The sequence below is a fragment of the Rhinolophus sinicus genome, chromosome 1 (genome assembly GCF_057876585.1).
Source record: "Rhinolophus sinicus isolate RSI-liver-muscle chromosome 1, RSI-T2T, whole genome shotgun sequence".
In the NCBI taxonomy this organism is placed as follows: domain Eukaryota; kingdom Metazoa; phylum Chordata; class Mammalia; order Chiroptera; family Rhinolophidae; genus Rhinolophus; species Rhinolophus sinicus.
The window spans coordinates 31,975,928-32,000,632 of record NC_142501.1 but is presented as its reverse complement, the minus strand read 5'-3'; the positions used below and the strand labels follow the sequence as shown (position 1 = coordinate 32,000,632).

The following is a 24,705-nucleotide window of genomic DNA, read 5'->3' as shown; positions in this document are numbered from 1 at the left end:
CATCGTGTGTTGCAACAGACATAGTAAATGCGTCCGTCTGACTGACGATCTTAACTGGGACTTATTTTTGGGGTAGGGCTTATATTACGAACATCCTGAAAAATCATGGTAGGGCTTATTTTCTGGTTAGGTCTTATTTTTCAGGGAAATACGGTAGTTTTGCTCAAGTAATGTTACACAGTTACTGAACCTGTTACTTCTTTTAAGTGAATTTAAATTTTAACAGGTTTAATATAAAGAATGAGAATCTAACCATGGAGTTTCAGACAATAGCCACAGGAACAACAGGAAAGGGGCAGTATTAAAAGAGAGTGCAAGGGAGGTTTTCTAAAATTGAACTATTTATACCGGCATGCTTATGTTCCTATAGTTATGTGTTCATTGTAATCTTGTCTGCTTAAAAATTTATACTCCCACACAACCTTCTGTGTCTACAGATCTTGACAGAACCTAATAATACCCATTACTCTATTCTTTGGTTCAGTATTAATAATGATACATGAGAAAAATTTTGTCATACCTTAAAACAGGTTTTGTATGAGGGCTTATTAAAAATACACAATTTTTCTTTTTGTAAACTTTCAGGGTCTTTTCTAAGTGCATGTGCACTATGAATGGCTTACAGGGGTATATGTTACACAGTGTCCCCAAAGTTGTATGACCTTGTGATCTCTTTTTCAAAGAAGTTTCAACTGAAATACTGTGTCATACAATACAATTTGTAAATCATTGCTTTAGCTGAAAATTGTCCACAAACACACAACTTTTCTTTACTCATTTAGTTGGTGGCAAACTGGTCTTTAGAATAATCTTTGTAATTCTAACACTACTTTTCTGTACTCCAAATCATCCAAGGGCATGTGTTATCAAGTTCATTATATTGGCTAGAAAATGTGTTTTGAATTAGACTGAATGAAAAGAAAGAAAACAATCTTTAAAACTGCTTTTTGCAAAATTTAATTTGAACTCTATAGGGCATGTAACCAAATTCTCAGTTGCTGTTTCTTTATCTAATTATTCATAGACTCTAATTCTTAAAATAGGTTCATAAATCACACTAAATTATCAAGATTTCTAACCTCTTTTACTCAGAAACACACATATGAAGATGACTTATATAATTCATAAATCAATGGTTCCTAACCTTGATTTTGCAAACTCCCAAGGTATTTCTATCTTAATTTATACTAAGATTTTCTTTAAATCTCAAAAAAATTAATAAATGTAATCTATATTAATTTTTGAGAAAGGAATGTAACAGAGAACCAAAGCCCCATTAAGTCATGTGTTGCCATTGTGCAAAGGATATATTTGTCAATACCCTCTTGTCTTTAAAAAGAGAGCATACAATTTAATGTGTTAAAGAGACGAGTTATAAAAATTTAGGAAGACAGCCAGTTCTTTCTTAAGTCAGAAAATACTGTCCCCCCACCCGTCTTTATTTGCTTCATTTTTTTAATGCATTAACAAAAATGGAAATTGTTGCATTTAAAAGTAATCTTTTAATAAAGATTCCAGGAAGCATGAAACGTCTTAGATTCATAAATCAAATGCAAAAGAAAAAAAGCAAGATTTGGTAGGGAAACAAGGTTACTAGGCAGCAGTTAGGCTTATTTAGTTTAGTTTTGTTTTGTTTTGCTTTCTGCAGTGTTTCCTTTGCCTTGGGTAAGGTCTCTGGGGAAATTATGTGTGCTTTTTACTTTTTCTCTATCTATTTATGTATTTTGACTACTTAGTTTTAGATTCAGATTTAAAGGATCTGCATATATTAAACTGCTAGTTGACTACATAGATAAACCAGTTACATTTTTCTACCTTAATTATTAAATTGAGCAGTTTAATACACAATTCTCCAACCTAGAAGTAGAACGCATTCTGAAAGTTTGTAAATTCATGGTTGGCTGGAAATTAAAATGTACTTCTCCATATAAACAATTTCACCTGATAGTAAGTCCTAGCACAGCTCAGAAAAGCATGTTTTACCTTTCCTGAACCTAAGTCCCATTAATACTATCCCTCCTAAGCATTCTGCATAATAATGTTTTCTTAGGAAACAGAGGAAGGCCAGGATACACGTGACTGTCAGTCTCTACAACCCATCACCTCCATCATCCATCTGCCAGGTTGGGGATGGAGTTCTTCTGAACATGAAATTACCAGTGGAGTTTGCATTTGGACAAGGAATCTCAAGATGACAAAGTGAGAAACGCTGGGTATCCAGGTTTTGGGAGGAGTGAGTAGTGAGAAGTTATGGGAGCTGAGAGCTTCTCAGGCACAAATCACTAGAAATAATTCTCACCAGTGAGCCACGTCCTAGTCACTCTTGCCTCCTGGCACTCTGCCACCAATCACAGACTCACTTGCTTTTTTTCCATCAGCCCTCTCCACTGCCACCTACTTGTTGTTTTAGTTTGTGTCATCGCACAATAGTGATCGATTAATATAATCTCACTGCTTCTCTTGTACCTAAAACAGGCACCCAGCCCTTAGACACACGAGCAAAATGAGCAAAAAGTTCCTCTCTAAACTCCAGCTTTGCTTTCCTTATTTAGAACTCATTTGTTGTGGGTTGAACTGTGTCCTCCCTAAAATTCATATGCTGAAGTCCTAACCCCTAGCACACTGCAATGTAACCATGTGGAAATAGGGTCACTGCAGATGTAGTTAGTAACAGGAGCAGGGTGGGTCCCTAATCCAATACGATTAGTGCCCTTGTAGAAAGAATGCCATGTGAAGAGACAGAGACACAGACACACACAGACACACACACACACACACACACAGGAGAACGCCATGTAAACACAAAGGCAGAAATCAGGGTGATGCTCCTACAAGCCAGTGCCCTACCAGGAGCTAGAGGAGAGGCCTAGAACAGGTTCTCCCTCTCTTCCCTCAGAAGGAATCAACCCTGCCAACACCTTGATCTCAGGCTTCCAGCCTCCAGAACTGTGAGTGAATAAATTTCTATTGTTCAAACCACTCAATCTGTGGCACTGTTATGGCAGTCGTAGGAAACAATATAAGAACCTACTAAAAAACGAAAAAAAAAGACATCACATGCGTAGGTGTTAAGAGGTGAGTCTTGAACAGTTCAAGGTTAGGTCACTTATATTTCGGAACAAATCAAACTCAACTCTCCAGGATATTTCAGCACAGAGCGGGGGCTAGGGAGGGGACTGATAAAGGGGGGAGATGAGGAAGGCGGGCACAGCCAAGAAAATGGCACTGGGCCTAGCAGAGCAACAGCTGCAAGGGAAGAGAAGAGACAAACTGGACTGTTGTGCTGCCCTGTCCAAGACAAGCTGGTATTTCAGGAGAGGATAAGGAAACAGGGACAGCAGCAACCAGCCAGGAAAAAGAGGAGGAGAGAAAGCGGAAACTCCCACAGGCAGCTCTGAGGGCAGGGGCATTCCCAAGTCTCTGCCCATGTGCTGGCCAGGTCCCAGTCGTGCACAAGAGCCACACTTAAGTCAAGGTTATATACATTGGCTCCTACCTGCTATTTTTCCATCTGCGTTTTCTCTGGCAAAAATTTAGAGTTCGTAACACAGTGCCTGGCAACCATTATCCTAATTGTATTTGCTTGAACTTATTTGGGGCACTCAGGAAAGGGACAGTTTGTCTAAAAAATCCACATTGTGATTTCTTTTCTAAGCTTCCAAAGCACCTGAACTCTCAACAAGTTTCCAACTAAAGGCTTCCTTCCTCAAAGTGCCCACCACTTCTGACTGTGGGGAGCAGGAGACAGAGTGTTCAGCGTTCATATTCTCCCAACTCATGACCACCTCACGTCTCTGAAAATTCTTCCTCTAATACCATTTACTCTTCTTGTCCTTCCTCAGTTGCATTTTCCCTTTTCTTACTCTACTGACACTGTTACTACCTTTTAGCAGACAAAAATTCAGGTAGATCCTCTGGAAATTACTGGGATCCAATAATCCCATATATGCCTAGAATTACCCAAACATGGCGCACCTTTAAGAGTATCAAATACAGGGGCAGCCAGTTAGCTCAGTCGGTTAGAGCGCGGTGGTCTTAACAACAAGGTTGCTGGTTTGATCCCCGCATGGGCCACTGTGAGCTGCGCCCTCCACAACTAGATTGAAACAACTACTTGACTTGAAGCTGATGGGTCCTGGAAAAACACACTTAAAAAAAAAACAAAAGAGTACCAAATACAACATCACACAAGATCGTGAGACTAGGGCTTCACAAGTGTCTGTCTCTCTCTATTATTGGGCATGAATCTCTTTCCCATCTCTGTGTGAGTCGCTTTTCCTCCCAGTCAAGTGTCTTGAATAAAAACCCTGAACTTTTCCAGTCTGGCCCTGAAGGAGCAACCAAAGAAAACAATTAGTGGAAAGGGGTGGGTTTAACTAAAAAATATATTCAATTATAAGGGAATACTTGATCTCCTCATGAGAGTGTGAACATTAAAAAGCAGAGCAGGAAGCAATAGAGCATCAGCTATGCCTAGGTGTGTGCTTACAGACAGAAGATGAAAATGAGAAATGTACTTCAAAAATAATTTCAGCAGAAAAGTATATTTAATAACCATTCAATTTAGATAATACCATCTATAATGCAAATGCCTCAAAATAGTTCTAAGGGTTTTTATTTTACATTTTGGAAGGCATTATACTAATGAAACTCTAAAATGAGAATGCCGAGAAAGGCAGAAGAAATGTGTTTTTTAACTGTCTAAGTCATCTAATCTACGATCTTATTCAGAAATCTCAACATCTGTGAATGCGACTATAGGTAACATTATAAATGCTAAGGTAATGTATATGCTTTTTTCTTTTTATTAAAAAATAAACAGGAATATTTTAATTATTCACTAGAATGTTAATATCAAACCAGTGTGATAGCAGCTAACATTCTACAAACAGCCTTTTGCTGGCTTTGTGTGACATGGATGATCTAAATTCTTTCCAATTTCATTGACTATTAGTGCCTCCTCTGTTGTCCCTGCCCAATTTAGCAGCTTTGTGGCATAGGAAACTTACTTTTCCGGTGCCCCAGTTGATGATAAATTTTTTACAAAAAGCATACTATAACACTCATTCTTGGGTCACTAGTAAAACAAAGCATCACCCCAATAATTCAAGGAAAAGCATGAATTTCCTTTTCCTCCTGAATCATTAAAGCAACTGCATTAGTTTTCGATTTTGCTTCACGAGCCTCATCTTGCTAATGTTTTCTAAACAGAAAAATAACCTCTCTTTCTTTTACCTTCATAGCTTTAATCAAATTTCCATAACAATGTTAAATGTTTTTTCCTTGTTACAAAAACAAAAAAGGAGAGGAAGAGTGGTGAGACTATGGTGCATTCTGCAGTACGCCAACGACAGAATGAACAGGTGAAAGTCTTAGAAAGGGAAGCTGAGACTGGGATTTCTGGCCTGGGAAAAAGCCTTGCTTCGGGTGAATTCCCTAATCTGACAAACGGCCTCATTATGAGTTGTTTTGTTCTCTCCTTCCTCTGCTCAGCATACAAGTGTTCACCATATTCTATTCATTCTGCCCCCTTAATATCTCCCATAGCTGTCCACTCCTCTCCATCCCTACTGCACCCACTACCACAATTCAGCTCCCATCATGCTCAGCTTGACCGTGACAACAGCTTCCGAGGGGGGTTCTCTGTCTCCAGCCTAAACACACAGACCAAAGGTTATGATTCTAAAAGGAAAGTATGACCATCGCTCCACCACTACAGTGTCTGGAGTGAGGGTATCTTATTGATCTTTATTCCCACTGCCTGGCACATAGCAGATTTCAATAAACCTGAGTGAAGAAATGGATGGAAGAAGTCCTCCCTTAATGCAAATCCTAATGTTGTCAATAGGTTCTTAGAAACTGCAACTTTAAGCAAAATGATGTATAATGCAACTAATTTTACCATAGGCTTATATAAACCAGAGTTAGGTTCCTAAGGCATATTTCTGGTCACAAAAACATCACCATACTTCTAAACAAAGACCCAAAACACTTCTAATGTTAAACAAATAAAAGTGAGCTTTACATATACTTAAGAGAGATGAATAAAAACAAATAAGATAATGATTTTCCACCTACTTATTCCAGCTCAGGGTTGCAGCCCATCCCAGCAGCTCAGGGGGCAAAATGAAAACCCACCCTGGACAGGACACCCTTCCATTGCAGGGCGTACTCACACTCACACCCACACTCACTCAGGCTGGGACCATTCACACATGTCAGTTCACCTATTGTGCACATCTTTGGGATATGGGAGGAAACTGGAGTCCCTGGAGAAAACCCACACATACATGGGGAAAACACAAATACTTCACACAGGTGGTGGCCACGGGCCAGAACCGTTTTTTTTTTCCTCTCAGTGTCATAATGAAATGACGTTGAATAAAACAATGTTACTCGACAACCTGCTGTGCTCAACTGCTCATTTTGCAGGCTCCTAGGCCACTCGGTTTGTTAACTGTGGTCTGTCTCTATTCAAGTTTCCCTTCCACCCTAGAATTTGAAATTCTGTTTTTAAATAATTTCTAAACTGCCAGTGTGAGAGGAAAGAACACTTGTCTTAATATCAGGGAACCTAGATTCTAGATCAGAGGTTCACATTCCTGCCTAAACGGTAGAAGCACCTGAGGATGTTTTATAAATGACTAATTCTCTTGGTTCCATTTAAGACCAAGTAATAGCAGAACCTCTGGTGGTAGGATCTTTTCAACTGTTTATTTAAGAAGCTCTTCAGGAAATTCTAATGTGCAGACTGGAACGAAAACCTCATTCTAGACTGTGTTTTGATTTCAGCGCTTTGTCCCTGGGCAAATTCCTTATGAATTTGGCCTTTCTGTTCTTGGTTCTCCCACCTATAAAATAAAAGCTCTGCTGTTAATGAGACTTTCTTATGCTTTATAGTCTTTTTTGGTTTTTAAAGCATTTACAACTATTATGAGTTAACTTTTGAACAGTTAGTTGCTCCATTTCTCTTGGCTTATCTGACAATGCACAAATCAAGGAAAAACAGACATGAATTTGTAAAGACCTTTCAGGGACAGACTAAAGGAGTGGCAGGCAAAATTCCAATATGAAAAGTACGTTTCCCAACATACTAACTAGTTCCTAAGAAGACAAAAGTTACATATACATCACCAAATATTATGGATTTTTCAGAGCCATTAATGTTAAAACTTTAAAAAAGGAAAAACGTTCCATAATAGTTCACTCCCTCAGATGTGTAGTTTCATCATTCTAACAATGACATTTTTGCATATGCTTCCATTAAAGTCATGACTGCAGAATAAGCTGATGATTTCAATAATGCCCCCTCCTTCCTTAAGTCTTTCTACTGAACAGCTTGCTGAGAAATTTAACACACAGGGTCCCTACTTCCTTTATTCTACTGATGGCAATGTAACCTTTTCTCTCGCTTCAATCAATTTTTCCCTCAGTTAACACATCTTTCCAAGTTAAAAAAAAAAAATACTTTTTTCATTTATTTGGCTTCTAAAATAAACCCAGAAACCTGCAAATATTTTTTAAAAAGCAAATAAAATGCAGAAGAAAAGAGAACACAGGAGAATCGCTTGCTCCATTTTATAATATTATGGTACATTGTGTAGTCTTCTGTCAGTATTTATTATCAGTCATTTAGTTTATGATAGAGAATAACTTTTGATTACTGATGCTTGTAGCATTACTCACTCTGTCTTGGACTGTTTGAAGATCTGTATTTTTATTACAAAGTCTAATAAAAATAAAGTGAAAAACCCATAGGTCCCAAAACTGATTCCTGGCTTGTGCTGTATGTCACTCCTTTCCAATCTAAAAAGTATTTCCTTCTACTGTTAGTCTCTGTCTCTTGCTCATAAGCAAATTTATCTCCTAATGCCTCATTCTTTATTTTAGCCATTAATCTCCCATTGAGAACCTTACCAAATGCTTTTTGCAGATAAAAATATTTAATATCTACTAGATTTCCCCTACCCACAAAACCATCCAACATTGCTTAGAGGTAAAAAAAAGAAAACACAAACAAACGAAAACAAAACAAAACACTATTTTGTACCTGAATTTAAGTTTGCTGGTTTGACTCGAAGTATTTTTCTCTTGCGTCTTCAGGTCTTTATAGGAAATAACAGAATCATAGTACATGAACCCGATTTCTCTTTGTTATGGGTTGAATTGTGCCCTCACCCCGCAAAGACACGTCGAAGTTCTAAGCCCCAGTACCGCAGAAAGAGACCCATTTGGAAATAGGGTCTTCATACATGTAATAAGCAAAGAGAAGGTCTTATTTACAGGGCATGGAATGACTCGTGTCCTTATATGGAGAGAAGAGTCACAGAAATACACAGGGAGGAGATGGCCAGGTGATAACTGAGGCAGAGACTGGAGTGAGGCATCTGTAAGCCAAGGAATGCCAAGGATTGCCAGCAAACACCAGAAGGGAGAAAAGGCCAGGAAGGATTCTCCCCTACAGATTGCAGAGGGAGCATCACCCTGGAGACACCCTGATTGCAGACTTCTACTCTCCAGAACCATGAGAATAAATTTCTGTTGTTTTAAGCCACACAGTTTGAGGGACTGTGTTACAGTAGCCCTAGGCAACCAATATACTCCTCTTTTCCCATCATTTCCAGATTCGGGGACCCTGTCTATACTGGATTATAATCTACACTAAAATTTCACACACATGTGTGCACACATACAAACAGAAACAAACAGAAAAAAGCATCTGCAATGGTCACTGAGTATCACTTAATCTGACAGCAGCTGCAGGCTGACATCCAGCCTGTGATCTGAACATCTACCTGCTTACGTGACCCATCCCTTTTCTGGACAACTCGGACTTTAACAAAACTCTGCCTTATACCGGGCCAAAGCCATCTTTCCATAACTTCTACAAGTTGGACCTAGTCCTCCTACCTTGGGATAATAGAGAACAATCATCCTTTTCCATCGTGTGTGTGTGTGTGTGTGTGTGTGTGTGTGTACACAAGTATTTGAACACAAAATCACAACACCAATGATTGCTCTCTTCCTAAATAAGATATCCACTTTCCATCACTCTTCACGGGAAGATTTCAATTTCCCCCCCTTCTACGCTGGGAAAGCCTTCTGCACAGGCTCCAATACCACGGCCACTCTCTCATACCCTTATCTCACCCCTCTGTTTCTTCATTCTCAGGCTGCCTTCAGCTTTAACATCTCTCCTCCTCATCCATCAGACGGACAAGAGAAAGCAAGGTCCACATCCACTGTCACGCCCTAGCTGCTCTCTCAGTACCCCAGGGAGGGGAATCAGAACATAAACAAGAACTTGAGTACAGAACTCCAGTGGCAGTTGTTAAGTAATGACCCTGCTAAGATTCCAAGTGCATCATGGGACCATCAGCAGAGCAGGGAAACACACACACACACACACACACACACACACACACACACACACACACAGAAAAAAGAAAAAACAGCAGTGGAAGCTGCCTGAGGCGAGGCTGCTCTTGGCATCCTTCCTCTTCATTTCAACAAGGGTTTACTGCGGGTCTATGACGGGCAGGCCCCAGGGCTCGCTTTTAGGTTTCTCTTTCATGTTTATTTCACGTCCTCCTATAGTTTCCCCACCTTCTATAGTATTTCTCCAAACACTGTGTCTCCCTATTATCCGACTTTTCTCATCCTCAATAGAAAAGTAGCTCAACATATAAATCTCCTTCAGTGATACTAGAAATGCATGTGTGCCTCCAAAGGTTAAATACAGCTTTCATATTTAATATGTTACATACAGATCCATTGCCGGGTGTAGAAAAGAATTGTGCAATAACTAAAGCATGGAATTTGGAGTCAAGAGTCCTTCAGAATTCTGCCACATCCTCAGTGTGTGACCTTGGTCTAGTTACTTAACTTCTGAGCTTCAAGGTTTTCATCTACTAAAAGATGACAAGGTACCTCCCCTATTTCCCTCTTAGGACAACTGAATAAAGACTATGCAAACTACTAACTTCACATGATTTTTTAACCTTTATTCATTTCATTATTCAATCAATATGAAGTATATGTATAAGAACTATAACCATTCAAGGATTCTACTTCCCCAACATTTAAGAGTTTGCTGATAGATCAGCATTTACCTGACACAGACATTAAAGAATAAATAACAAAAGTTAATGTGTTAAAGGAATTAAAGACAAATGAATAACAGAATCTCAGAGACAAGAGCAAATATCTACAGGTCTGACCTCTATATCATGTACCAAGATTTCATCGAGGAAAAAAAAATTGCTTAAGGTTTGTTTTAATGGGAAACTACAGATTAAAAAATTGAATTTTACACATGTTGCTTACAAATATATATATTGATGCCCCTTTACCTGAACCTATCAATAAGCATTTCCTAGGCTCTTACTATGTGTTAGCCCACGTGCCCTTGAATTTCTCTTATGCAAGCTAGGTCTGGAGAAGGCAGTTATGTGATTTTGGAATAAAGTAAGTTACATTTTAAAAAATTTCACACAGTAAAGTTTTGCACAGACTAGTATACACCACATAAAAAAACTAAGCTTACAAGCCTTTCTTTTCCTTTTCTTCCCCAGAAGCTCAGGCATGAGGAGGCAAAGAAAATGCTTTACGTTTAGATGTAGAGACTTAACATTTTCTTTAAAATGATAGGTAGGTACCAAAATGTACCATCAGTAGTTCCTGCACTGCCAGGCTAGAAAACATGGTAACTACTCTCTTTTGCAGAGCTCTTTATTTCGCATTCAACAAAAGATGGGGAGCGCATGGGTGAGGGGCAGTAAACTTTCTGAAATTCTTGCTTGGGGGTCTGAATTTAAATTTACTCCCTGAATAAGACGTCAAGGTAATTAGTTTTTACCCTATAAGTGCTATAATTTTCAGGGCTAGTATAAGGAACTGCAAATAAATTTACACTGTAAATCCTTTAACTCTTAACCTAATATATAGCTATATTCTTATGCTTTCCCCAGTGATGAACTTTCAATTGCAGCATACCTTTTCATAAATTAAAATGCTTTCCCTATGAAAGGGAAATCATATATATATATATATATATATATATATATATATATATATATAAAAGCTGGAACACTGCAGGGGCCTAGATTTGCCATCTGGATCAATATTCCTTGAGTATACAAAGATTTGCACTCTAAGACGAAGGACTCAGTGTGAACTTGTGGTAATTTTAGAAAAAGAAATCTATACTGTCATTTTTGCTACTATTTGATTCATATTTAAATTTTTAAGTGTATTTTTAAAAAATACAGATATTAATTTGCTATTAATCATGGCATCTTTTTAGGGTTTTTGTTTCCTTCAGTCATAACAAGTTTTCCACTATTTTTCTCCTTTATTTTATATTATTTATTTTTTTAAATGGCTTCCCTTATACTTTCTTTTATTTCTCTGCTCCATTGCATTGTTTCGGTATTACTTTGATCTTACTGGATTGAATTTTGAATATCCCTTTGCCTGGTTGCTACTTTTTTAAATTTTTTTTTTTATTTCCTATACATTACAAAATCGCAGCCAAGTTCAAAACTCATTTTGCATTCCTTCAAGGTCTGCTTTTCTCAAGCCCCATCTTTTTGTGTTAGTACTCTTCCCACAGATCTTCATCAGCAATTCAAACCTGATGACATTATGATTCCATCTTTAGTGTTTTTCTACTCCAACCTTATTTATCATGTCTGCATTATTTCCAAAGATAAGGTCTAGAATAACTTCAGAGCAGAGCTTGTTAACCGTGGCATATGTGCGAACAGCTCACCGTTACTAAAAGATAAAGCCACTTTTCTACATTCTGGCATTGTTCTTAACGTGTGTGTTTGCTGGGCTGAAATCCCTTAGCAGTAGATTGGCTTTCTTTTAGACTTCTCTTTCCTGTAAGCATGTTTCCCTTTCTATCTTACTTCCTATCACCTTGTTCTTGCATAGTTTGATGAAAAAACTATGGCCCTCCTTTCTCTTCCCTGATTATATTCCTTTCAAATTGTTTACTCTGACCTCACCTCCTCCTTTAGTTGTACTTCTCTCACTTTTCCACGAATGTAAATGGAAGATCCATTTTCTTTGACCAAAAAGCCAAGGCAAAAAGTTTTCCTTCATCCTTTCTTGCCTCCATAACTACTTTAGAATCCAAACACACCTTTAATATGTTATACCACTGCTTGGATCCCCTAAACAGTGCTATGGATATATAATCTCCTTGTGAAAGGTATAACTTATCTTTCTGTCCAAATAAAACAAAAGTTTGCTCTCAACATAACATGTCCAAACTCTGCAAAGTTGTGGCACATCTAGAAAGATGAATCTAAATTTTCAAATTTCACTGCCTGCTTTCCCTTTTCCTTATCACTAGCTTTATCATTCATTCATTCATTCATTCATGTATTCCAAAATATTATCTAAGGCTTTCCTAGATGTCAGGCATCATAGCAACCACAGGGAATACAGATAAGTAAGATTTAGTCCTTTACTTCAGGGAGGTTCATAGTTTTGCAAAAATTCTAACAGGTAGAACAACTGATGATGATACTAGTATGTGACAAATGCTACCGGTATTTACAACTATCCTAGGAGCACAACAGTATGAACAATTAATTAACTCTGCCTTTAGAAGATCATGGAGAGATTTCACAGAATATAAAAATTTTATTTAAATCTTAAAATTAGCTAAGGGGAGGGGACAAGGCTGTAACAGATGGAGGAAATAACACCCCTCACAATAACAAATCGAACAAGAAGACCAAAACGAAACAAAACCAGATCTGAAAAATGCTACCAACCAACCTGACCTAATTGACATTTACAGAACACTACCATTAATATCTGCAAATATACAAGATTCTTTTCAAAGGCACTTCAAGCATATACCTAAATATATCATAAAATGAGCTATAAAATAAGTCTCATTATTTACAAAAGACAAAAGATTCTTATAATATTCTCTGAACTTAAGAGAATTTTAAATTATTAGTCAACAATGATAACATAATCAGAAAAGCACAAAATATTTGGAAATTAAACATTTCATTCTAAATAACACTCTAATAGCATTTTAAATAATAAGAGAAGTCCAAAGGAAATTAGAAAATATTTTTACCTAAATAATGAAAAAACGAAGCAAAAATTGACTCTTTGAAAAGATTAATATAATTGGCAGAACCTAACAAGGCTCTTTTTCTACCAAAAAACAAAACCAAAAAAAAAAAAAAAAAAAAAAAACCCCAACAAAACAATAACAACAATAATGACCAATATCTGGAATTAAAAAGGAGATATAACTACAGACCCTATAGACATTAGACTAATAAAAGAATATTGGAAAAAACTTTATTCCAATAAATTTATCAGCTCAGTATATTTGTGCAATGGAACATTTCTAAGTAAACTCATATACAGAACAACATGGATAGAGCTCACGACGATTATGTTGTTGGATGGGGGGAGGCAAGAACAGAATCTTACATACATTTAATTATATGGTACTCTAAAATCTATGGTGATAAAATCATATCAGTGGTCACACCTGGGCCAGAAGGTGCTATGAGTGGAATTCACTGCAAAGGGACATAAGTGATATTTCTGGGATGACAGAATTTACAAATTCTCAAAATTCATCACATTATACACTTAACACCTGAACTTCATTAAATGTAAATTTACCTCAATGAAGTTGATTTTTAAGAAAATAAATAAATAAAAATTTAATCTTTTCAATCTTTAGTTGCAGGGGGTGCAGCCCACCATCCCAGGCAGGAATTGAACTGGCAACCTTGTTGTTGAGAGCTCAAGCTCCTGCTCCAACTGAGCCATCCGGCAGCTCCTCCGGAAGCTCAGAGGCAGCTCGTTGTCTTCAATCTAGTTGTGGAGGGCACAGCTCACTGGCCCATGTGGGAATCGAACCAGCAACCCTGTTGTTGAGAGTTCGTGCTCTAACCAACTGAGCCATCCAGCCACACCCTCCATCATATGTTCTTAACAAAATAGGAAGCATAAACTATGGGCCAGGAAGTGTGTTAGATGCTTTCACACATGATACCTCGCAAAGATTGTGTCTTTAATTCATGATAAGATCTACCATGGTGCCTTAGGAAACAGCTGTGTTGCAAATGAAAAAGAAATAGAACTGGAGCCAGAAGACCTGGGTTCAAATAATGTGATCTCTTAGTTTTGTGACTTTATAAGTCACTTAATCTTAAATTTCATCAAATACAGGGCTGATGTGATGAAGAAATATATTTTAAAGTGTCTGGTAAAGCACACTATAAATACAAATGCTCAATAGACACTGATGAAATGAAGAAATGAAGGAGATAACAACATGGACAGAGATACAGTAGACAGGAAGAGACAGAGAGAGTGTGTTTCTAGTCACATGTTTGTCTGTGGATGGGTGGGGTAGAGGGTGGAACAGAGCGTCCAAGCATTTTGACCTAATACCATGTTCCTATCATGAGCAGTAGGTGCAGTGATTAGGATAGGGTTGGCTGATGTCTCAGAATGAATAACTTTCATTGTGACCTGGATGACAGCATTCTGGGCTAACGATCCCTTGTCCTGGCAAAGAGCATGAAATGGAGGCTCTTTGTCTACTTAAGACTCTAAGGGGACTTAACCAGGTTCCTAAGAGTTACAGTCTTCTGTTACTGTAGATCATTGACATGCCAACATGACTGATGACCCACTGTTTAACGTATTCCATTCCTTCTTATCCTTATTAGGTTTTTATAGATTTTGCTCTAAATGAGACAACCAGAGCAGAGATCTTCAGGATACAGCAGCAGTGACTGAGCAATACCATCATTATTGCCTTGAAGGCTCATCTTCAGTAGAGTTCCAGAGAATGACGCTAAGTCTGACAAGTATTCAAAACGTACCTGAGTATGAAAACCTACAGGGTGACTATATTGATTTAAGACATGGGAAGTCACGTATCTTCAACCAAATATGGAGACACTAGTAGGGCACCTAGAAGTTCAAATAGTCAATCACTGTTGTGATAACTTATCTAACAGAGGTTTTAACAGAACGCTATGGAGGCACATAGAGGAGATAATGAACCAAGTGGTGGGGGAGGAATCAGTATTGGGAAAATATTCTTGAGAAGAGCAACACCTGTGCTGAATCCAAAGCTGTTTAGGAGTTATTTGGGCAAAAGGCATTGTAAAGCAGGATGCACAGCACAATGGACAGTGCCATCCACAGAGAACTGCAAGTGACTCTACAGAGCTAGAGCGTATGTGTGTGTATATGTGTATGCATATGTGTGAAGGGAGAATGAGGAGATGGCAGAGGCACAGGCAGGATCTTGGGAAGGACCATTTTAAAAATCAGACTGAAGGAATTTATAGTTTGTCTTGAAGGTGAAGGAAAGCCACTGAAGGATGTAAAGCAAGCAGCACCATAATCAAATCAGGATTTTTAAGTGATCATCCTGGCAACAGTGTGGAGAACAGATTGGAAGGAGACAAAACTAGAGACACGGAAGGTAATTAGGAAGGAGTCTGTTGAAATGACCCATGTGGGAAACGACAGTGGCCTAACAGCAGCACTCAGCATGGAGAACAGATGTATTAGATACAGTCAAGAGGTTGACCTCTCAAGACTTGTTCACTGATTCACGTGAAGGTGAGAAAAAGAAAGAATCAAGCGTGACTCCTGGGTTTCAAGCTTAGATACATGAATGGAGATATCCTGTTCATCGAGATAAAGAATAAGTCAACCTACATTTGAAAGTCCCAAAACCAAGATACGGTACTAAATTTAAAAAGAAAGAATTAACACAGACAAAAAAGGACAGGTTGTCTAAGACTGCATGGTATACCATCTCTGAGAAAAATCAAACACTTATTAAATTCACAGAGCGGAATAAGTCAGAGTTAAAGAAATTCCTGTCTAACATATGTTGATGAATGAATAATCAAAGAATAACACAGGCGGCAATTCACTAACAAGAGAGCCATCTACTGCCTTACAAGGATAGTGCAGCAATGAAATGCCATCAAAAAATGTGGAAGGAAGCCAAGTGTTTGAACAGTTCACATTGTACACGTCGGCAAAAAATATCTGACCCATCCCGCAAAAAACTTCCAAGTGGTTGGCATTGTTAGCCAATATAGCCTAATGTTTTTACTTACTTGTTTCTCCTAACCACGTCAATATATATATATTATCATTTGAATAGTCTTACCTGCCATCATTGCTATCATACTGGCTTTGTAGACATTAGTAAGAGATCCAAGTTCTCCTGTTGCTAAGATGGTTTTGAGATGAGCCTTCCCACAGGCCTTGCGAAACTGACGAATCTCATCATACAGGGCTGGGGAAGAAAATAATTGAGGCAGTTACAAAGCAGGCAAGTGATAATATACCTTGGCAGCAGTTTAGAGATGGTAGGACCCATCTCAGATTTAGGAAATATAAAACATTTGTCAACTTTCTAAAAAAAATCACCCCAATTTAATATTGCCTAGAGCATTCCGTTGCACTTCACATTCTGTTACACGGAATGCTTAGTTTGCTACCAGGCAACAGTTTCTAAGCCCTGACCAGAGGTCTAGAGCCAAGAAGCTTTTAAAATATCATTATAATGACATGCAAATTACCAATAATTTTTACCTCTTCCAGGTGACTATTACTTACAAGAAAAATGAAATTTATCTATACCATACATACAGGGGTGTACCATTTTCCAAACTAAGGAAAAGAAAATCCTCAGGTCCTTATAATAATTCTTCCATTCACACATAATAAGTTCTCTTGTTGGAATATAAAGCAGCCCTTTCCTGAGAGCTCTGCTAAGGACAATAAAGACAGAACAGTTTGCCCCACTATCTGCCAGGGTATGTGTCTGTATACATGACTCAAAAGTGTTGAGGTAGTGTTGGATGTATATGCACAAAGCCAGCTCTAGAGGGATTCACAGATGCAGCCTTGAATCTATTAACCCCTGACCCCAGAACCACATCTGGCTTTCTAGGGCTCCAAATAGTACCCTGAAAGCAGCTTGATTAAATATATATATTTAAAAAACTGTATATAACAAAGTAAAATCGAGGGGGAAAACATTTCATGTTCAAAATAACAGAATTTTAGTAAACAAAAATCAGTACAATGAGTATTAAATTTTTGAAAAATATTTTGCAGTCTTTTTTCATGATAGCAGTGGATTTGGGCTCTCACCTTGCATCAGGTTGGCCATATTCATTTCTTGAACTTAAGCTATTGCTACATTATCAGGAGTGAGATCAGAGCTTTTTCTTTCTCCTGTAGGCATATTTCATAGGAAGTAATTTTAGTAGCACACAAACTAAACTGAGCAGGAAAGAAGCACTCATAATAAAGGTTAGGGTTAATGTAAGCGTTTTTTAATACTAAGATGAGAGTTCATTAATTCATAGGTTTCCTAAAGTATGTATAAAAGACTTAAAAGACAGTAAACACAGTCAATTACATGAAAGTTATAACAAGAGGAACAAAACTTGTCTTCCCAGTCCTAGAAAATCTGAACTTAACTTGAAACTCAAAAGTGAAAACTGAATACAAATAAAGTCAAATATTCTATTACGAGATGCTTGGTATAAAGGTCAGTGTTCGTTGCCGCCAAGAGATGGTAACCACAGGTCTTTCAAGAAAGGATTGAGTATTTTCACAAATCCCTAATAACCAGTAGTTTTGAGTATTAGAGATGATCTGAGATGCCACACTCCCGAACTTACCTTGCCCATCCTACCTGAGAAAATCATCTCACCTCTACATCCAATATGACAACATGTATGAGAACGTATAAATGGTAAAAGACACATTGTGTGACAGGGATAACTTACATTCTTTTAACTTAGGGAATGAATCTTGGATGGAATGACAGTTCTTGAGTTACTAAATCTAAACAGAGAAAGTTGTTCTCTAAGAACTATAGTGACAGGGAAATCTCTTGATCTAAAAAATTCAAGAATGCTAATCCAGAGTTAACCTGTGATTTAATTAATGACTTTTTCTCCACAGTACAGTGTTGCCATCAAAAGCAAGCTTGAGAATCAGACAAATGGGGATCTAACACCCAACTCCACCACTTCCTGTGTGACTTTGGGCAAGTTACTTCTCTTAGATTTAGGACCATCCTAAAAGTGTCAATAATAATATTTACTTTATAGGGTTATTATGAGGAATATATATATATATATATATATATATATATATATATATATATATATATAACTTTGCACATTGCCTGGCTTATTGTAAGCACTCAAAAAGTATAATCGTTATGAAGCTCAGAATTCTAGTAAAATGAGTTTCCATTAACTATTGTGTAATAAAAGTCAAATCTTGTTTCATGGGCTGATCCAACTCCTGTACTACACTGAAATTTTTTATATGGATTAGTGTTTACAATCAGTGGGCCATCAGATAAGTTACAAAAATATTTTATTACAGCATTTGTTAAAGTGAACTTTGGCCCATATAACAAAATTCTTAAAACATTGATTCTGATCATATTTATGGACAAAACTACCATCCCTTTTCTAAAGAGCATTATCCAGTGAATTTCTTCACCTACAGTTAAAAATCAACCAGAAACCCAGATGTATTTTATGACTTAATTATCAGCCACCTGGAAGTTATGCTCTTTAATCCATGATCCAAACAGAATAAACCAAAAATCACTTAGAGCTTAACTGGATTTAACAAATAGGCAACCAGTGCCTTCTCATTCTTTTAACTGCCAACTTCTCAAATCATTTCACTGACCTATTTCAACACATAATGGGGTCAAGTTTTTCTGAGCAAATATCTTAATCTTTGAAGTTCAATATTGGGAAAGTTGTCGTTTCTTTCTATTACTATTCTTCCCAGAGTACATCAGAACAATTATATAAAAAAGCATACCAAACATGGACTTTAAAAATGTGGCTTGGGCTCCATCAAGCGAATGCTTCTACCTGGGCCTTTGAATCCTACTGAGTGATGCAAGATGCAAGAACAGTTAGAGATTTGTATTAGCATTGTAGCATCAGCAAGGTCAGCAGATCCAAGAGTCAAGTGGCCCAGTGGCCACCAGCCAGCAGCAGTAGTACCCTTGCTGGCCAGGGGCAGCAGCACCAGTAGTGGCCCTGTAACCAAATTCTTCCTGTGGCTCAATTTGGCTGTATCCTCTGCTCCCTGGTCTTTCATGGTCCTGCTTGCTTTCCAAGCCTGGTTCTCCTGGCTTCTTACTGATGCAATGAGCTACTACTGTATGTCCTCCTAATACATCTTTTTTCAGCTTAACTTAAGCAGAATTGGTTTCATTAGTGTTCACCTCATAATTCTAGCATAACGAATATTTACTGAGTAAGGACGGTACAACAGACAACAGTGTGTGTGTCCCAACTGCCTGAGTTCATATCCTGGCTGTGAAATCAATTTATTGTTTGATTTGGGCAAGTTACTTAACCTTTGTCTCAGTTTCCTCATCTATAAAATGGGGATAAAAGAGGTATGCACATCTCCTGGAGTTATTTCTAGCATTACATAGGTTAATACATATAAAGTGCTAAGGACAGCACCCGGCACATAGTTAACATTCAAGGAATGTCAGGTACTTGTTTTCCTACTACTCATAGTGGTGGCAGAGCTGTTGCTGTTACTGCTGAGTGCTTATTAGGGTCAGAGTACAGAGGGACTGATAAAAGCGAGGACACCAGATCTCTGTTTCTTAAAGAATAGAAGATACAACTTTTTTGGAGCACTCAAAGAGCATTCTGGGCGAAATAAGTTCACTATATTACAAACAAATTTTGTTTGTTTGTTTTAAACTCAGAGCCCATGTTCCCTTGGATAGCACAGACTCCTGGGATAATAAGACCGTTTTGGCTACTTACTAGATTTGTAAACTTGTAGGAATTACTCAATTTTTCCAAGCCTAATTACTTAGGGAGTCGCAGTTTGCACACATATTATTGTGAAGATTAAATAACATAATACACGTGGCTAGGACAGCACCAGGCATATAATAAGTAGTTAATCATTCAATACTAGTTTTCCATATTTCTCTCATATATTTCCAGAAATGCAAAAATAACTTTAGGAAAAAAAAAAAAGCAAGCAGTGTTCTAATACTTATGAAAACATAATTAGAATATACAGTTCTTACATATAAGAAAAATAGGCCACCTCATTCCAACACAAGCCATGAAAGCTACAAGAAGCATTTTTAGAAGGGTCCAGGTAGTTTTGAGCATCTTGGCATTACAGTGATAGACACCATAGAAACGAGAGAGGTGATGTGAATCAAAAATCTTGATGGCTGAAATGTGAGCCAGTCCATTTCAAATCATAACGTCCTTTAACATACTCTACTGTCACTCTCTTTTCAATATAAATAAGTAAAACAATGGAAAAACTAATGGGTAGATTTTCCCCTACATTAGCAGGAAAGAACAGCATCAGGATGTAGATTTATATAATTGCTAAACATGTGGGGGAAATTACAAGTGAAGCAATAAGTTCAAGAGATCTGCTTTCCAAAATACTCCTCATGTGGAATAATTACCCAAAAGAATGAAAAATCCCCTCAGTTTTCAAAACATTTTCCTTCAAAAATTCTCAAAACGTTTTCTACACATAGAGGGACAATCTTACCAGCGTGAGCAGGGAATTCTGGAGGACTTGGTGAATGTAAGCAGCCTGAGCACATGGTACTGGGCCAAGGAAAAAGCCCACGTGGTCAAGAGGTTGTTATATACAAGGACATTGATCGAATAAATAAATATAGTGAGGATAATGGGAACAAGATTCCTCACTGACAAGAAAGAGGGGCACAAATATAGAAAGGGATGGGGCAAAAATAAACCACGTGGTGTTGGCTTGTAATGGAAGGTATCAGTGTGAACTCATGGGTTCTAATAAAGATAGACGGATAGACAAATATAGATGTATATGTGTCTATATGGGTGCATTGTGTATATGTGACCATTCATGTATTTCCTAGATCTGTCCACTGAGAAGACCTAGAAACAACAGCCCTATGCAATCTTCCATTGAATGGTCATAAATAATTTATTCAATGATTTTTCTATTATTGGATATTTAAGGTTTCAGACTGTTTGCTTTTATAAGTAATAATTTAGTAAACATCCTTATAGTTAAATCTTTGCATACATCATGACCTTATTCCCTAGAGCACTTATTAATTTTTTTGCTCACATACTCACATATAATACATATTCACTGCTAAAATTTCAAATATTACAGAAACTGAAAATCCCCCATTAAAAAAAAAAGAAAAGAAAAAACAATTCTTGCACATACCAGAAAAATAATAATTTGGAAGGCTATTATAAAAGATGACTGACAAACGAAAACGGAATTCAAACACCCGACTGCAAATTAGTCAGAATAATGCAAAATTTAACAAAACACATACACCAGAGAAGTGGCTGGCGCAGTGATGTCACATTAGAAACCTGGTAATAAATGTTTTGACTCATAATGAGGTTTTCAGGAGTAGTGAAAGTGGGAGTACTAGAAACCCAGGATATATTACATTGTAGATGCTTAATCAATACAGTGTCTCAACCAGCGGAGGGGTTGTCTCCTGTCTGTCCCCCCTCATCCCTCCTACTACTGCCACATTGATGAGGAGAAATGGAGGTCATAACCTGACCTTCTGCTCGTCACTCCCAGCTGAAAAACAAGTGAGGCTGTGCTGGTGGAGTGTTCACTGACAGAAATCAGAGAATTCAGCCACACTGGGAACGGCCTGTGTACATGAGAATTTAGATCCAAGGAGCAAAGGGGGTCATACTGCAGCTGTTGTAAGCAGCATCCAAAACAGGTTGATACTCGCTCTTCCTTCTGCCTCCCCATGGCAGCAGGAACTTACACCATAGCATTTTACTTTTCTCTATTTTAAAATTAACTTGTTTCTCCCCAGTTTCCTCATTAAAGGAAAACATATTCTTAATCTTGAGGCTGCTGGCAATCTGTTAAATTTTCTGGAAAAGCACTGCTATAGGCATAGAAATCTAAGTTAGTAAAGCTTCCATGTGTAGAAATTATGATTTAAGCAAGAATCCAAGTGTTTAAAGATGATTATTTCCTATCTAAAAGTCATAAAGTAGATTTCCTTTTATATTACATGCTATTCAAAGGCCCTTTAAAAATAATTGTTAACGAACATATCTAAGCAATTATTTTTTGAGTACTGGAAAGATGTTCAACACTGCATAAGAATGGCCTGAAAATAACTCTTAAGATAATTATATGTACAGTAAAACACTTAATATAAAATTGTACAGCAACCTTTTAAACTAAAAAAGTCACAAAATGTTCAAGAACAGTTTTCATCCACCAAGGCAACTAATTAATCTAGCACGGCTAAAACAGAAATGAGCTAAAACACCAGGTGCTAAAATAACCTGCAAGAAATCAAACACACACATTTTTGTCAATAGTATTTGAAGTGTTGGAGAATCAGAGCATAAAAACAAAAATCATAAAAGCACATAGCTGCCGTAAGTATCTTCGGAATTTTTCTGTCATAAACAACGCCCCAAACTAAAGCAGAAATTATGGGTTATGTGATTCCTCCCCAAAAAGTATTTATAGATTTAGAGATTGCTTTTTTTCATAGGATATGATTAACAGCTCTACAAAACAAAGCAAAATACCAATTTCTTTTAAGGGTTTTTTTTTTTTTTCTACCATTCTTCTTGTGTACAAATAAGCAAATAAGAAAAATAAATTGTTGCCCCGATTCAAGATTTTCAGGATCCATTTGCATAAGATACCATAATAGACATTGTGACTTTGGCATAAATATTTCGTTCTCTCACCCTAAAACTCTTGAGAGCTGTGAAACATGTACTCTACAAGCCAAGTTTAAGAAAGCAACTCAGGGCGGAAGAACTGAAAGGGGGTAAAAGGCACACCAGGCTCTGGATATAGAAGACCAACAATATTTCCAATTGTGACATCAAACATACTGTCTGAAACAATATCGCAGAAGAAGCCACCTTTGGAGTCATATCTGCTGGTGTTCCAGTGTGAAATAGGTTTCCAAATACTAGTAAAGTCACCTCTAGGTTCTGAGCTCAAGGAACTGGAACATTCTTGAATGAAGCTGATTCTGATAGCACTTTCTTGTCATTGGCACTATAGTAAGTAAATTTTTGCAGCAGAGACAAGTCATAAAAAAAGTGAAAAAAAAATTCTCTGTATATTTACAGAGCATGGAGTGCATTTGATTTTCAAAACCTGCTCAGTAAGATTTACGAAATGATGCATCGCTTCTGGTGAATGCTTTCATCAAAGAACTGTTTCAGGAATGCAACTTAAATGTCGACTTCAATATCATCATTAAACAATACTATATTACAAGTACTTATCATTGGACCAATACTCACAGATAATGAAAACACCAAATATAAAATCACAGGCCATTACAGTTCTAAAAGTCTGAAGTCTTATCCCCACAGGGGTAGCTTATTTAAATGGAGGCACAGAGAAGTGAAGTGTCTGCCCAAAGACTAGGTGTAAATAAGCAATATTACAAAGACTAAAACACAAGTCCTGAATTGCACTTGATTTACTCAATGCATGTGCTATAGGGTTACTTCCCTTGACAACATACTATCATCAGCAGCAGGAGGAAGGGGAAAAAGAAGAAACTGCACTTGGCCTGGAGGGAGTCATCTGGGCCAAGCAACAGGATGATCAATTTACATACATTATCTAATTTAATCCCTATTATAACCCTGTGAAGTACATGCCATTATTGTTATTTCACAGAGAGGGAACAGGAGGCACAGAGAAGTAACTTGCCCAGGAGAAAATGGCTAATAACGTAGCACCAGGATTCCAACCACCGTCTATCTAATGCGAAGACTGCTCCCAGCTCTTCCCATTTCCCAGTGCTATCTTCCCTTCTTACTCCACAGAGTCCATGTTCCAGGTCAGTTCTGGATCTGAGTGACTCCCATGATGACTGGCTGGGTGCCCCCCCCCCGCCATGGTCCAGCACAGCCCCATCCCACCCCACCATGAGCTGCTACCTTCATCCCAAAGCACAGCCATCCCATGGAGAACAGAACTGTCTTTTTTCCAAAGAGCACAGAAGCAGACGCACTTTCTGGCTAAACTCACCAGAGTAAAACTTTATTCCTTAGGCATCTGTTTATAGCTAACTGCAGAGCCAGGCTAAATAAATAGAAATACATGAGAAATATGATATGTCCTAATTAATTAATATGTAAATTTAGCAATGCTTCAATTACCCTGTACTGAAATGATGTGGAACCAAGACTGAAAAGTACGTGTTGTGTTTTTTTTAAATGTTCTAAATTAGTACTTTTCCGCAGGACTATGGGATGGTGAAGGTGGGGGGTGTGGGGCTAGGAATCAAAATCACCTGAAGCGATTTTCACGGTATAGGAGCCTATTCTTCTCTGACATCCAACCCCCCAATTCTGATATTACACATACTTGCGGGGGGGGGGGGAAGGAATGTGCAAGATTCTGTACGGAGAAGAGCTGGGGAAGTAATTTGAAAATGCTTGTCAGGTAATTCTGAGAACCAGCAATACTACCGTCCCAAGCGATAAGTTAGATGGTGTACATTTTTGTGCGTACATGGCAAGGAGAGAGGGAAGTATTGGCAAGGAAGGACAGTGCACCATAAGGAGCAAAACAGGATCTGGCAGTAAAAAACTTAAC

The 24,705-nt window shown here is 37.7% G+C and overlaps 1 protein-coding gene across 1 annotated transcript in view; it reads right to left on the bottom strand.

Annotated features, from left to right (window-relative positions):
• DERA (deoxyribose-phosphate aldolase) overlaps nt 1–24,705 on the bottom strand; it is an 83,787-nt gene that overhangs the window by 21,824 nt on the left and 37,258 nt on the right. Inside the window, exon 6 of the mRNA XM_019744673.3 lies at nt 16,199–16,327. Coding sequence (XP_019600232.1) covers nt 16,199–16,327 — 129 coding nt within the window. The remainder of the gene's footprint in view (nt 1–16,198; nt 16,328–24,705) is intronic.